Source organism: Astatotilapia calliptera, chromosome 9 (genome assembly GCF_964374335.1).
Source record: "Astatotilapia calliptera chromosome 9, fAstCal68.1, whole genome shotgun sequence".
Lineage (NCBI taxonomy): Eukaryota > Metazoa > Chordata > Actinopteri > Cichliformes > Cichlidae > Astatotilapia > Astatotilapia calliptera.
Genome location: NC_137430.1, coordinates 16,556,932 through 16,572,390, shown reverse-complemented (window position 1 = coordinate 16,572,390; position 15,459 = coordinate 16,556,932). Strand labels below are relative to the sequence as shown.

The window sequence follows — 15,459 nt, the reverse complement described above, 5'->3', positions numbered from 1 at the left end:
TTTTCGAGGTCATTTTTTGTGTAATAACACTTGTATACACCCTTTCCCCCCCCAGAAGAACCCTTTAGTTTTCCTCCAAAACATAATCTGCATTGAGACACAGAACCACATCTGACTGCCAGAAAACATGTTCTTAATTAAGTGGTATCGGGGGGGTTGTTTTAGGAGATGTTTTATTTTACAAATATGGGATTTCCCCATAATTTACCAGAGATGTTGCTGAAAGAAATATGTAGGCTAATTTGATACCATTTAAGTAATGGCTTGTAAAGTACACAAGTGAAAGAAAGCCTTTGTCTGTGGAGATTTCAATGCATGATTTCCTTACGCTTGCGAAACAGATAAAGGAAAAAAGCTGGAACAGCATCATAAATCCTCACTGATGGATGCTGGTTCTCATCTACTTGAGGTCATTGCAATGGTGCTCAGTTACAAGAAGACAACACTACAGAAAAATAAAGCAAAGCAAATGTTTTAAAAAATCACCAAAGTTCAGATGAGTGAAGTATCAAGTACTGTGCAAAAGTCTTGAGTTAGCCTCACTAACTCAAGACATGAAGCAATATTCGATCTACACATAACAAACTTAAAAAGAGGCTTTTGTTACTAGCAGACAGTTCCCAAAACATATCATTTGTTTGCATTTCTTTAGGTGATTCGATAAAAAATGTTAAACTTAAAGTGTGACAGGCATAAAACGGTATTTTCTTCCTCCACTTGTCTAGTTTTCTCTATTTTTAGGACACACTGCCCATAGATACGCCAAGTCTTCGACTATGTACAGCAAATGAACAGTATTTAAAAGTCGTGTTCTTAAGAAACAGGAAGAAAAAAATCAAAGACCTGACACGTGCATCTTCTGAGCCATCTGCTGTTGACAGAAATGGTCTCAGTGGATGTTTGGCTCTGAAAAAGCTGTACTTAAATGTTTCAGATTATCAAAAATGGACTTAAAATTAGTGATGGCAGGTTTTATGACAGTAAATAAATGTAATATTTTTTTCTTGAATCGTCGTCAATAAATGTGGAAGAAGTCTGGCGAGATGGTCAACATTGAATGTCTTCAGCTATCTCTGTCATGATTTGGAGATGCGGTGTTGCGGATCTTCTCAAAACGGACGGATTACACGTGCATAAAAGGTCATATTTTGATTCATTATACCACAACCGTGAGTACCATGATTGGCAATAACTTTCTTTTTCAGCATGACAATGATCCCAAACACTCTGCCACTGGCACCAAGTTTACAATGAGCTTTAAATGCTATTTGAGAGAACTGAAGACTGCTTTAAAAGTAATGACAAGAAAGCTTGGCTAACGGAATTTAAGCTGTATTGAAGAATATAGGTGGTCATACCAAGCACTAACAGTAAAGCTTGTTACAGCTGTACTTCCAGTACATTTGCTTATATTTCAGTGTACACGTTGAACCTATTAATCACTTTAGTAACAAAATACAAAGAAATGAGGAGTGGCTTTAGACGTTTGTGCAGTACTGTATTTTAATATTCATTTATTATTAAAAAAAATTTGTCCATTACATGCTGACATTTTACAGTTTAACATCAGCGTACCTGCAATCCTCCGACTCCCTGGGTTACAAAGAGAATTGGAAATAACTAGCAGGCCAATTTTAAAGTCTTTCTAAAAAGTTGAATTAGCATTAAATTTAAAAAAGGTGATTGTTTTTTGTTTTGTTTTGGGGTTTTTTTGGAAAACTATAGGTGCCCAAATAGAGTATTATTAAATGCATATAATGCACATATGTATGCATGAATGTATGATATGTTGGCCTACTTTAACTATTCACATGTGGTTATTTTAAAAAGGTAATGTTCTAACAGTTCTCCGCTGTGGTGTTTGCTCTCTGGTCCAATACAGTCATTGCTCTGGCCACTGTAGATTTTTAAGATATTGCCTCGCTAGGGGGCAGTAAAAACAACAAAAACAGTAAGGGCCTTGTTTTTCGTTTCAAAAGAACCACAATCTGTTTACATCGTGTTAAAAATGGTGCCCAAGCCTGTTCTTCACCCACAATCTAACGTTCTGTACCCCCCAATTCTAACATCCACTGCCCGCTGACTGCGCATGAACGGATAAACAGGTATGTAGACGTTAATGACGTTGACTGACAAGCCTCTGACCAATAACATTGTCGAATTTGTCGCTCCTCTCTTGGAGCCAATCGCGGCTGTGAATCCACAAGCCTGCACCAAGTGCGGTTGAGTCGACGTTTTCGAAGGTACGTGCTGTCCACAAACGTCAATGGAAATCAATTGCACCGGATGTTTATAGATCAGCTCTTCAAATTAAAAGCTTTTGCCTCTACGCAGGGATACATTTAACTACACCTAAAAGTATTTCATTTATGAATTGGTTTACGGTGTTATTATTTATTTTTAATGCGAAAACACAAAAAGGAAACCTGTTGCAAGACAAAATAATAATAATTTTACCTAAAAAAAAAATAATTTTTTTAATACGAACTTCATACAACCTTCAACAAGGATATGTCCAAAGACATTTGCTTTGGGTTTACATTGATAATGTCATTGTAATTTTAAACGAGTGATAAGTGACCCTTATAGACCACGTATACACCAGTAATTAAGTAAATTCCTTTTTTAAAAAGCATGGTGTTTCTGTTAAGCGACAGAATTTGTGTATAAATGCAAATCATGGGTCGGGAGGGAGACTTTAAATAATAACCCCAAGTATAAGAACATAATGTTTTATCCGTTAAAATGAATAAACCATTTAAGTTTATCTCTTTATTGTCCTTGCACGGTCATACTTTGCACAACAGTACACCAAAATTGTTGTATTGACCCACATCAGTGCTAAAGAAATACATGCAAAACACAATAGATAAATAAGTACCATATATACAGAATTAAATATATACAGTATGTGCAGAAAATGAAATATGCAATATGCTAATTGATTTAATAAATATTAATCATTTTATTTGATTATATAAAACTAATAAATGTTGTTGCCAGGTTTTCCAATTTACACCTCCTTGCAGCTTGCAGTGTTGCCCTATAGATGGTATAAAATATTACGAAATATACTGCGCATTCTTTCTTTACTTTGAAAAGTATGGCATGAAGTCGTCACGTCACTGCGAGGGGATTTGCAGAGCTGAGCGTGCAGCAATGTAGATCCAGGAAGCCGTTCCTGTCGCTTGTATCCTATCCTGTAACCTTATGGAGCTGGCTCTGTCGCGTCGCATCGTCTCCTCCGCCGTGGCCGGTGGAAATGTGGCCGCCCCTGGGAGAAACGCACCGTCCGAGCATCTGTCCGCCTTCTCCTAATTTCTTCTCTCGCACATCATCGCTAAAACTTTCAATATGAGGATCTTCTGGTCTTTGCTGAAAAACAGCAACCCCAAAATCGAGTATTACTCCAGATTTTCACCGTCCCCGCTCTCCATCAAGCAGTTTTTGGATTTCGGTGAGTAAAGGCATCGCCTGGCACCTTTAGAGGACTTTAATGACTTGTAGAGGGTGGAGGATTTGGTGGAAGGCCCTTTTGTGTGTTTTTGTCATCTCATCAGTCGCAGCTGTGGACCTGAAGAGTCACACGCAAGCCCCGGCTCGTTATTAATAGAAGGGAACATTAGACTTTCTTACGGTCAGGTGTGTTAAACGTAGAGATCGCCTGCAGTGAAGCAGCCACATATAAACAGAGGACGGTCCTCTGTCCTGTGCGGATTTGTTTACGTTGTAAACAAGTATTGACAGGCACCCTAACGCATGCAGGTATTCTCAGTCAGACTGGCACAGCAGCACGTATGCAGTGGAGGGGCCAGCAGCCCTGCTCCTGTTGCCAAGATGCTCAGGAAGCCTTTAGTCATTTTATTTATTTTCACTTGTGTCTTAGTGAGGTCGCTCTAGAGCATGAGTCATTGCAGATTGATGTTTTTTTAAACGTATTTCTGGTTAATACCCCCCGATTTCAGTTCCCCTCTATTGCACCAAGACATGTAGAAATCACACCAGTCGCAATGTGTGCCACAAGACGACGGTTATTAATGGTGCAGAAGCACTCAAGGCTTTCCTTAATCCGCCTCTTGATTAAACGCTGGCATGTCTGTTGCGTAATTTGTTCTCGCAGCTGTGGATGTAGAATGCGTGACGGCAAGTGTGCCGCACTTGTTTGCTTTAAGGAGAACCCCTGCTTGGCACCAAGAGAGCCAAAACATATCGGTGTCTGTGTTTCACTCTGGAGCACGTTAGACGTCATCCAGGGATAGTCGCCACGGGCTTCCGTGTTCTCACGCACAAGCTTCCTCATTCTGCATTTCACAAGATTTCCCCCTTTAAACTGCTGAGTCAGGCCCAGCTTTTCCCTCGTTTCCTCTTGCGTGATCATCCCAAGTTCTAACACTGGACGTCATGATCGTCTCTTCTGTGTTGAGAGTTTTGAGGTCGTCCCCAGGGCAGCACTGTCCACACTCTAGAAGGCTCTACTTTATGTTAAGTTCCCCCACAACAGATCTAAAATGCCAGTCCCTCTAATGTCTCCCTGACCACCCGTCCCTCTTTCCAGGCAAATTTTCCTGCGTGAACTTTTCGAGCTAATGTTGGCACGCACGTGGATACAGCTGCAGTCAGATGGCAAAGTTTAAGATATCAGGTTAAAGGTTGGATATTGAAACCGAGTGCTCTTCTTAGATGAGTTCAGCACACTTGCTTTTTAAGCAGCTTCTTATATGAAGCTTTGTCTTTCATTTGACCTTGATCCCAGTGAGCCGGGAGCCTCTCTGATTGCCAAAGCAAGCAAAGAACTCTAATCACGGTATTTTATTGATGGCAATAAACAGGATTGTGAAAGTGTAAGAAAGCTGATATTTATTAGCAAGAGAAAACTAAACTGGAAGATGCACATATGCGGTTAAGTTTATAAGTATTTGGACAAAGACACCATTTTTTATTATCTTTGCCTTTTTTACACCACCACAATGGATCAAGCAGTTAATATGGTTCAAGTCTAGGCTGTCAGCTACAATTCAAAGGGTTCTAACTGAAGTTCTGCATTAACCACGAGGTGCAAACCACAGGTTAAGAACAGAAGGGTCAGATTAAACTTTACTGGAGTATAATCTAGTTACTGGAGACCAAGCTGAGGGCAGAAAGACTCAAGAAGAAGCAGCAACTGAAGCATCTTGAGGGAGGAAACGCAGCCTTAGGTGATCTATAGGGGTTCTAGACTTCAGGCAGTCACTGACTGCAAAGGATTTTAATCTTAGTATTTAAAACAGTCCTTATATTTCATTTTGATATTGACTTGCTTAGATGTGGTAAAGTAGTTTTCCATAACCGTGGAAATAATTTTGCGATCGTCCACTTTAGTTGACTTCTGTGGTCTTTCAGGTTTTTCAGTGTTGCTGAATGCTTGCAGTGCATTTGTTCTTTTTAAGGTGGCCCAAATTATTAATTTGGTCATTGATTGATTGCTAAAGTTATTCCTATCTAAAAGGTTTATTTTGGTTTGGTGGTTTATTCATAAGAAAACCCGCAAAACCTGTTATTCATAAATGGCTAATGCAAAACTTTGACTAAATTAAAGCTGAAACTCTGTATTTCAGTCTCATATGGATTGTTCGATTTAAAAAAATCTGCTGTCAGCGTTCAAATATTCCTGGCTTTATCTGTGCCTCTCACTTCTGCTTCCCTCAGGCCGGGACAATGCATGTGAGAAAACGTCCTTCATGTTCCTGCGTAAGGAGCTGCCCGTACGGCTGGCCAACACCATGAGAGAGGTCAACCTTCTCCCCGATAAACTGCTTAGCCAGCCCTCTGTCAAACTCGTGCAAAAATGGTAAGACACTCCCTCCAGAAATGTTCTTTGTGCGCCTGCCAAAGGGCAGCCTTTATGGCAGCAGGACTTGTTTTAAGGTTTATTGCCATATTGTTAGTAAGCATGTGTAAAAGTTGACTTTTGACCTCTGTCTGTTTGATCAGGTACATGCAGAGCTTTGTGGAGCTGCTCGATTACGAGAACAGAAAGCCAGAGGACCCTCATACTCTGAACGAGTGAGTGGATGTTAGCTGTATGAAAAATTAATAAGCACGCTGTATGTACAGTAAATAAAGCTTTACAACACCCAGCTGTTCTATACTTATGTCATTAAGATTAGAGTCCCTCTAACACTGCTAATCCTCTTAGTGCACATAGATCTCTGCTGACTGCTCAGGTAACACTGTATTTATACAAAAACAATGCCCGTCTGTTAAACAGCCATGTGTCACTGATAAACGCAGACAGGAATGTGCTTGGGTCTTTCTGTTTAGAGAACATGTTTCCAACAATTGTTCAGGGAGAATGAAATAACAATGCAGATCCTCATTCTTGTGCTGCGTTGTGCAGAGAAATCATGGTCACATTTAAAGTTCTGGCTTGTTCTTTGTGCACATATAAAATATGTTTCTTCTTTCATGTGATTTTTATTTTGGTTTGTTTTTTGTTTTTTAGTTTCCTGGAGCTTTTGATTGAGATCCGCAACCGCCACAACGATGTAGTTCCCACCATGGCTCAGGGGGTCATCGAGTACAAGGAGAAGTTCGGCTTTGACCCGTTCATCAGCAGCAACGTCCAGTATTTCCTGGACCGCTTTTACACCAACCGCATCTCGTTCCGCATGCTCATCAACCAGCACAGTGAGTCGCCGAAAATCCCCCAAAACATTTATGTCGTTTAGCCGTTGGGATCCGTCTGTGCAGCTGAAGTTTATATATCCACACGTCTATGTTTCAGCACTCCTTTTTGGTAACGATACCAACCCAGCACATCCCAAACACATAGGCAGCATTGATCCGAACTGCAACGTAGCAGAAGTCGTCAATGGTAAGTTTGGGAGATATTTAACATGACCGATTTAACCTGGTTTACTAAAAAGACAAATATTCTTCACCCTCAATAAACATGAAGCAATAATTTTGAGTAAAATGCAGCTGAAATATATAAAATTCAAGGTTTATTTGGTGAGATCCTGAGTCGTTATTAAGGAAAACTTGGTATGAACTGATTGTATACCAGTCCAGTAAAGTTTGTTAGGCCAGATTTCATAAAATGTTATATTTTGCACTGTAATTATGTAACAAAATGACACGGAAGCTTTACATGTAATCAAATTAGAGGCAGCATTTTGGGCATACAATTTGTTTTGTGTCTTCATCCTCCTAATGCTGTAATTCCTCATGATCATGCTCACTCAAGTCAGAGGGAATATTTTTCTATCTATGTTTGACTTATTTTGTTATACTGAGCAAATGTATTCATTCTTCTCACAGGAAGCGGGGATTAGCTATGTTTTATATCACATCGGCCGCTCTCTGCAGTGACACAAATCAAACAAAAGAGTATCAATCTTTGCTGAGCGGGGTGTTTACATAATGATAGTTTTAAAGGAATTCAGCAGCGTGGGTCTGGCGCTGCACTTTCAGTGACTCAGGAAGGGACAGAAGATGCATTAGTGACCTGTGAGCAGAAATGTGTGCCGTTCTGTGGTCTGACTTATGTTGTTTTGCCTCTTCCATCAGATGCTTACGACACCGCCAAGATGCTGTGCGAGAAGTACTACTCGGCCGCTCCCGAGCTCAAGATTGAGGAGTTTAACAGTAAGAATGCTTTGTGCTTTTGTGCATTTATGCAGTTCAAGCAATCTCCTCTGCAATTAGTCACAGCACTGCAAAAACTACAACCATGTTACCCGGTCTTTTTAGAGCTTGTGGGCACAGATTGGGGCCAGATTTAGTCCTGTAATGATCCACCACCTCATTTACTTCAAAAGAAGCTGCTTTTTAGTGTGTGTTTAGTTTTCATGCTCCTTTTCTTTGCAGTGAAGGCTCCCAAAAGGCCTATCCAAGTGGTGTATGTGCCCTCTCATCTATTCCACATGTTATTTGAGCTCTTTAAGGTAGGCAGGCCAGTGTCAGTGCTCCTAACCTAACTGGCCCGGGTCTAATTAAATGCAATTAATCCGTAACAGGACTATAATTCTGTAAGGGCTGCTGCTGAGCTGAGTTAATAAACTCTTGGGGTGTTTGCAGAACTCCATGAGAGCCACAGTGGAGCTTCATGAGAACAGTAAAGAGGGATTACCACCAGTAAAGACAAAAGTCACTCTGGGTAAAGAGGATCTCTCGATAAAGGTAAATTTGACACACATTTGCATCATTAAAGTATTATTTAGAGGTGTTTTAGCTTTTATTGTCTTTAAGCTGTTCCATTTGTCCATTGTCCTTATCCTTTTGGTGTCTAGATCAGCGACAGAGGAGGAGGAGTCCCTCTCAGGAAGATAGACCGTCTTTTCAACTATATGTACTCCACTGCCCCGACACCGAGCCTGGAGCCAGGAGCTGTCCCACTGGTACCTGCAACCATATAATCGCATCAATATCGACCCTTGTGATCAAAAGCATCTTTTGGCTCCTGCGGTTTTTTTTAATTTTTTTTTTATATGGTATGACTTTACATTAATTTTCTTTTTACTTTACAGGCTGGTTTTGGCTACGGTTTACCAATTTCCAGGCTGTATGCCCGATATTTCCAAGGGGATTTGAAGCTGTACTCTATGGAAGGAGTTGGCACGGATGCAGTCATCTATCTGAAGGTGAGCTATTCAAATTTGAGTGTTGCAAAGATCTGTAAGGCATGACACAGATTGGTGATGAATTAAAGGAAAAAAATGAACCCTTGACCTCTACAATGCCTCAGTTGTGCTGGTTGGGATTGAGTTGGCACAGTTTGGGATTATTTCCGCCCCTCCTGCTGTTCAAACTTTCCTATTCCAGGATTTTTCCCTACTATTATTTCATGCATCACTTGTGTGATCATCTTATGGTTATTTGAACGGCACCTGAGATAGATTACTGGGGAAAAATGATACTCGGTGTTGTGTGCCGCATTTTGGTGTCTTGGGTTGTAACCTGCCATCAGTAAGAGCTGACAGCAAAGAGATGGAACTGGTTATGGTAAAAATAGGCGAAGCAAAAGTGAAATTAGAGTTGATGTCAGTCAGTGCCAGTAAGAGTTCTTTCTCTTATTTTTTTGGGACTGGGTTCATTAATCAGGCATGAAGCTGTCAAAAGAGTATGCAGAGACTTATAGGCTGGGATTTTAGCTTGAAGTTCAAGTCACGGGCTTTGCATCCAGGCAGCCATATACACAGCCAATCAGGTCATCACGAGTTCTACTAAATCTGTCAGGAGAATTGTAATTTCGATTGTGGATTCTGCCACAAAAGGTGATGTTCTGGGCAGATGGCCGAACTGTACTGTGGGGTTTTTGTGTGAGATGATTTCTTTGATGACTTTTAAATCGATACCATAGAAAAAGTCTTGAATGAGTTTACTGCAGCCAACTGCAGTCTCTGGCTTCAGTTTAGTCTTTAATAACTGACCATTATGCTGTGCTGGGTTGAGGTCAGGTGTCTGACTTGGCTATTAAAGAATAGCTCACTTTTTTTGCCTTGAGAAACTCTTGGGTTGCTTTTGCAGTTTGCTTTGATTCATTTACTCCATGAAACGAAGCTCCGTCAGCATTGAGCTGAATCTGAGCAGAGTATAGCCCCGTACACTTCACAGGTCATCCCAACACTCGTACCAGCAGTCACATTGTCAATAAACACCAGTGGCTGGCCCTGAACTACGGTGAGCCTCATGAACTTTTTCTTTTCTTCTTCCTTTTCTCTTCCCATCATTCTGGTACAAGCTTTTCTTGATTTCATCTGTCCAAAGATTTGTTGTTTCCAGATCTGTGCAGGTTGTTTAACCCAGCCCTCCTGTTCTTGAGTGCAGAGGTTTACATTTAGTTGCAACAACCTCTGTATTCAAGGCGCCTGTTGATTGTAGACTGTGATAATGATACGTCTACCTCCTCGAGTGCTCTTGACTTGGTTAGATGTTGCAAAGTTGTTTTTCTTACTCATGGAAATAATTCTGTTGTCATCCATGTCAGCTGTCTTCTGTGGTCTTTCAGGCCTTTTGATGATGACCAATGAATTTCTTCTGTTTAAGAATGTATCAGATTGTTGTACAACTGATTGTGGATGTTTGTCATGGAGTAACAAGAGAACAGGCTTCACCTGAAAACTACCTGCCTGTCAAATGTCCAGTTATTTTTAAGACTGAAAATTTGGTGCTGTGGTTCCTCATCAGTAAATGCAATACTTTGGTTAAATCCATTGAACTAAAGCTGAAAGTCTTCATTTCAATCAGTCAAATACTGTAAAAATATCTGGTGTATAGCTTGATACCTATGAACTAGGGGTGCAACGATTCATTCACGGTTCGGTTCGATACTTTGGTGTCACGGTTCGATATTTTTTCGATGCAAAAAATGTTCATGCCTTTTTAATTTGTCATTTATTAAAATTATAAATGTATATTTTAACTCAAAAGTACGGTTTTTAAATGTAATGTTGCTGAAACAACAAAATAAAAAATCTATCTGATCGAGAAATCACTCATCTTTGGAAAAGAGAGTTTATTACAGAGAAATGGTTCTTTCCAAAATAAATGCTTGTTGTTTTTGTCTGCTTCCACTTGTCTTTGCACTAGGATGATGTCGGTGTAAATGTGCAGTGATATTCGTTGTGTTCCCACTAGTGCTGTCAGCGTTAATTTCGTTAAAATGACGTTAACGCCATAACGCAGCAAATCGCCGTTAATGAGTGTTGGACGGCCTCAACACGTTAACAAGCTAACTGCGCTAATGCACTAGTTCCCACCAATTGAGCATTGCGTGGCACATCCGACATACTGTTTTACTTTTGTCCATGACGAGCTTACCATCAGGGTCATGCTTCACATGAAGATCAAAATAGTTCCAAAGGCCAGATCTGAATGAGGGTGGGGGAGGCTCAATTTGCCATGTTGCAACGAGCTTAGCTTCTGTCTTGCTAGCTTGCGCTGCGCTCAGTGGATTTGCACTCGAAAGTGCAGCCTAGGCGGAGTAGTCGAACGCAGATTCACTGAGCGCTCAACACAGACAGCATCGTCAGAAGAAAAGTTGATAAAATAAATAAAAAATGTTGTATTGGTCGATACATATGCGTACCGAACCGAAAGCACTGTATCGAATGGTTCAATATCGATACGAGCATTGTTGCACCCCTACTATGAACATCAAGGTGCTAATGAAAAAATCAACCTAGTAGTTCACGTTTCAGTATACTCGCTGGCCTATGCTGGTACTGCAAGCTGGTATTTGACTGTGATGGAGTAAATGTGGTGTTAATTGCGAGCGGTGTGTTAACTGTGGACAGATTGAGGCTGACTTGACCGATTTTAACTACATGCTGTATGTATGTATGTAGGCTGATGTTCTGCAAAATATGTGTATCTGTAACCTAGGCACCCCCCCCAAATAAAAAGTGTGATGATTAAGCCAGAAGATGAGTAGCTTAGTTAAGCATAAAACTTTAAGCAGTGTAAACACCTTGCATATCACTTTTCAAATATTAAGATTTCTTAGACTCATCACTTTATTACCTACAAAACTGTATAGAAGCTGGAAGCCACCAGAAACAGTGTTCAAAGTCTTCATGCTGAGCTAAGCTAATCATCTCCAGCTTCACGGTTATTTAGACCCATCCAACTCTTGGCAAGTAATAAAAACAATGATAATAACTCCTCTAATAAAGATAAGTCAAAGTTGCTTTTCCTTGACTTGGATGTCTTGTTTCTTTATTTAAAGGCTCTGTCCAGTGAGTCCTTTGAGCGTCTGCCTGTCTTCAACAAGTCAGCGTGGAGGCATTATAAGACGAGCCCCGAGGCGGACGATTGGAGCAACCCCAGCAAAGAGCCACGTGATGCCAGCAAGTCCAAATACAAAGCCAACAGATAACTCTGCCCAGCTCGCTAGCAAAGCCTTCCCCAGGGAGCCAAAATGCCGGCACTCTGCATAGAGCATGCACGATGAAATGTTGCCCTTGGGTAAAACGCCTGGGTTAGGATTAGACCTGCTTTCACATTCCAGTCGCTAAAGGTTCTGAAAGGATGGATGTCCTCCACTCATATCGGTACCCAATGGCAATGGCCTTCATCAGCGTAGCTTTCACTGTCGTGGCTTCACCACTGGCTGTAAGACGAGGTTTAAAAGACCCCCAGTGTCCGACCCCTTTAAAAATATCTGGTTACTCTCGTGAACCTTTACAAAGATGAACTTCATTTCTTCAAGTTTACTTTCTAGCAGTACTGCCATCTCTTCCTCTGTCTCACTCACATTGGCCTGCTGCTGACTAGGCTACTGCTCTGTGCAGCTGAATAAGCTCCCCTCCCCCTGCTGATTGAGTGTCTTTCTCAGTAAACGCTCGTGTTCTGTTTCTTTCTCGCCACACACAGGCAGAGTCAGGAGAAAGGGGTTAGTTTGAGTGCAAGTTAGAATAGGAGGAGGTTTTACTTCCTTCCTTTCGGATACACTCTTCACTGAACGCACAATTAGGTCGGTGTGCCCTTGGCATAGAGACTTGTTTTGGCTGCCCTGCGTTTTTAGCTTGGGAAATAGGAACCAATGGATGAAGCATACACTTTATTCTTAAAGCTTCTAAAAGTCATGTTTTTATTTAATGAAAAAGACAGCGAGCCTTACTTCTGGTAACGTATGGCATATTTATTGTTTTTAAAAAGCCCGCCTTTGAAGGCTGGAACTTGAAGAGCATTTAAAAGGGACGATGTTAGAAGTGAAAAGTTGAGTGTTTTTTTACTCAACTTTGTTTAGCTTTACGCTTAGAGGATAACCAGCCACCTGCAGACCATTAACAAATGGTACTAACCCTCATCAAATATATTTGCTCTTTGTCCTGATTTAACAACTACTAACAGACAAATGGAGCATCTCTCGGATGCTTAGGAAATGAGTTGTGTATTCACTGTGATTCAAATGATAGTAGCATCATCATTATTACTTTTTTATCTTTGCTTGAGTAGCCACGATGCACTCGCATAATCTGAATTGCTCATCAATAAATCGTAATTAAGTTTTTTGGGGTTTTTTTTAGTCAGTTTGTCCTCTCAGCAAAACACCGGATGGAGGAAAACGCAGGGTTGCAGTAGGAGTACTGCAGTCGTGTCATTTTTCAGCCACACCAGCACCATGTATTGCTTAGAAAAAAAACCCCTTGCTAAATGCGATGGATCTGCTGGGATCACACTTGGACTATTTAAAAAAAAAAAAAAGAAAAAAAAAAGTGGGATTACAGCTTTTATTTCGACACTTCCTATTTCGTCCTGCCAGCACGCCACGGTGGATAAGCAACTTGCTCGCATCTTTGCCCTTTTTTATTCCTAACAATGCTTCATCGGGTCAGCGTGTATCTATTTTGTGGTACTACTAATCCTCATAGTCTTCTGAGTTTGAACAAAGTTTTGCTTTTTTTATGTGCTTTTGCTTTTTTTAACTTTAGTGAAAATAACTGAATTAGAAGCTAAATGTAAGAGAAGATACTTGACAGGCTTTTAGTTTATTTGTACAATTGTGCACAATTTCCCTTGGCTTTTTTTGTCTTTTGGCACTGACACGTGATTGCTTTTAATTCATCTTTTAGTGATTTGTAAGTTTTTAACTTGATTTTCTTTCCTTATTTATACAATAGGAAGTCATGTGGCACACACAGTTGAGGGTTTGGATAAGTCGGCAGAGGAAAATGTGGTCAAAGAAGCAGAGTCTCCAGGGCACTGAAAGTTGTGCATCAATCCATCCACTTTTTTTTTTCTCTTTTTTTGGCACATGGATCATATTCAGGAACCTGTTTTTGTGCACTTTACTAATCCTAAGTCTATTTTTTTAACCTCGTGTAGTTTTCATGCAATCACTCCAGACCTCTATGAAGGAGCTAATTAAATCGGATTGGATCCCAGGTCAGGATTTACTAATAGTGATGCAATTTATTTTATTTTATTTTATTTTTTTTGAGGCTGCTGAAAAAGACCAAAACTTAAATGAGTCATGGCTCAAACCTGGATTTATTTAAAGCAAATGTTGGGAGATTTTCGCAAATACGAAGAGACTTATTTTTCTCATGTCATTTAGCTTCACCTGACGTGTAAAGAGAGAAACTCGGTGTGGAAACCGACATATTAACCATCAGATTTCATCACTGCCAATTCCTTTGTGACCTGCAAGTGTGGCTGATACCCTGTGAATAACCTACCTTAGAGGATGAGCTGCATTATAGGTTAGTGGTTGATGTGTAGGCCAGTGTGGTCCTGTTGTTGACCAGTCACCTAAAAACCACATCTTGATCAAAGTTATACTTCCAGTTTCCATCATTTATTGAAATGAAGATCTTCTACTTGTAGTAGTTTACTGTTTAAAGACCTTCTATGTGGTAAGAGTATTTTAGAAAATCATAAGCATGTATGTATGCATGCATGTATATACTGTACATGCAGCCAGTGTGGAGTGATGAGTGTATTTTCCAGCCTACTGTACATCCAGCTTAAATACTGCATTTGGAGTCTCCTGGATAAGAGGTGGCCGTGCAACATCAACTTGAGTACACCAAAAAAAAAGTTTTACAATGGTCTTATAATGTGATTCAGCATGAGATGAACTTCCAATACCAACTGTCAAACATTACAATAAAAGAGATTTGCTGTTGTGTGTAATCGCTGTGTTCAGTTTTTATCCACGCTGTGACCAGATCGGGGTTTTTTTCCACAGTGTTGAAACATTCTGGTCCACACCACATACGGCGCAATTATGCATGATTACATTAAACAGTTCATATCCTGCAACAGTATTTCAATCAGTTTGTGATCTGGACTTTGACTTCTTCTTTTCGTTTTCAGCCATTCTGTTGTAGAATTGCTGCTGTGCTTGAGATTGTTATCCTGTAGCATGACCCAGTTAGAGTCCAGCTTTAACTGACTGAAAGGTGACCTCACATTTGACTCTATAATAGTTTGGTTTACAGATGAATTCATGGTCTGCTTAGTGACTGGAAGGTGTCCTGGTCCTGTGGCTGTAAAATAAGCCCTAATCATTACCGCACCACCACCGTGCTGACAGCTGTGTTTGGGTTTCTCTGCTTATTATGGGAAAAATCCAGAGGTCTTGTGGTTTGTTCAAATGCAGCTTTGCAAGCCTGAGCTGTGCGGTGTTCTTTATATAGAGAAAACCCCTCCAGACCAAAAAAACTGCTGAAACCTCTGCTTTCACATTTACTTATCCTTCTAATTGTTGTGGAAGGTGGAAATAATGATACAGTCTAATAGGTTGTATCTTGTTTCACATACGTAATTTTTTAAAACAGCTAAGGATTGGATTATTTTTATGTCCTGATATTTGAAAAAGTAGAAGTGAAAGACTCCATACCTTCTTTTTCACATGACCACTACCTACACCAGTTTCCATATATGTGTGCTATTGGGGTTTTATATTGTTTTTAATATCAAACTAAAGTGTAACAGTGTAGGAAATACCACACAGACCGTCACTGGAGTTTA

At 40.3% G+C, this 15,459-nt stretch overlaps 1 protein-coding gene across 1 annotated transcript; it reads left to right on the top strand.

Annotated features, from left to right (window-relative positions):
• Positions 1 to 3,139: 3,139 nt before the first annotated feature.
• pdk3a (pyruvate dehydrogenase kinase, isozyme 3a) lies at positions 3,140 to 14,619 on the top strand. The gene is made up of 12 exons (XM_026179416.2): positions 3,140 to 3,457; positions 5,686 to 5,827; positions 5,971 to 6,042; positions 6,482 to 6,666; positions 6,764 to 6,853; positions 7,549 to 7,626; positions 7,849 to 7,925; positions 8,059 to 8,160; positions 8,271 to 8,378; positions 8,508 to 8,621; positions 11,708 to 11,828; positions 13,605 to 14,619. The coding sequence occupies exons 1-12, from the start codon at positions 3,355 to 3,357 to the stop codon at positions 13,688 to 13,690; spliced, it is 1,278 nt and encodes a 425-aa protein (XP_026035201.1). The 5' UTR covers positions 3,140 to 3,354; the 3' UTR covers positions 13,691 to 14,619.
• Positions 14,620 to 15,459: the final 840 nt, after the last annotated feature.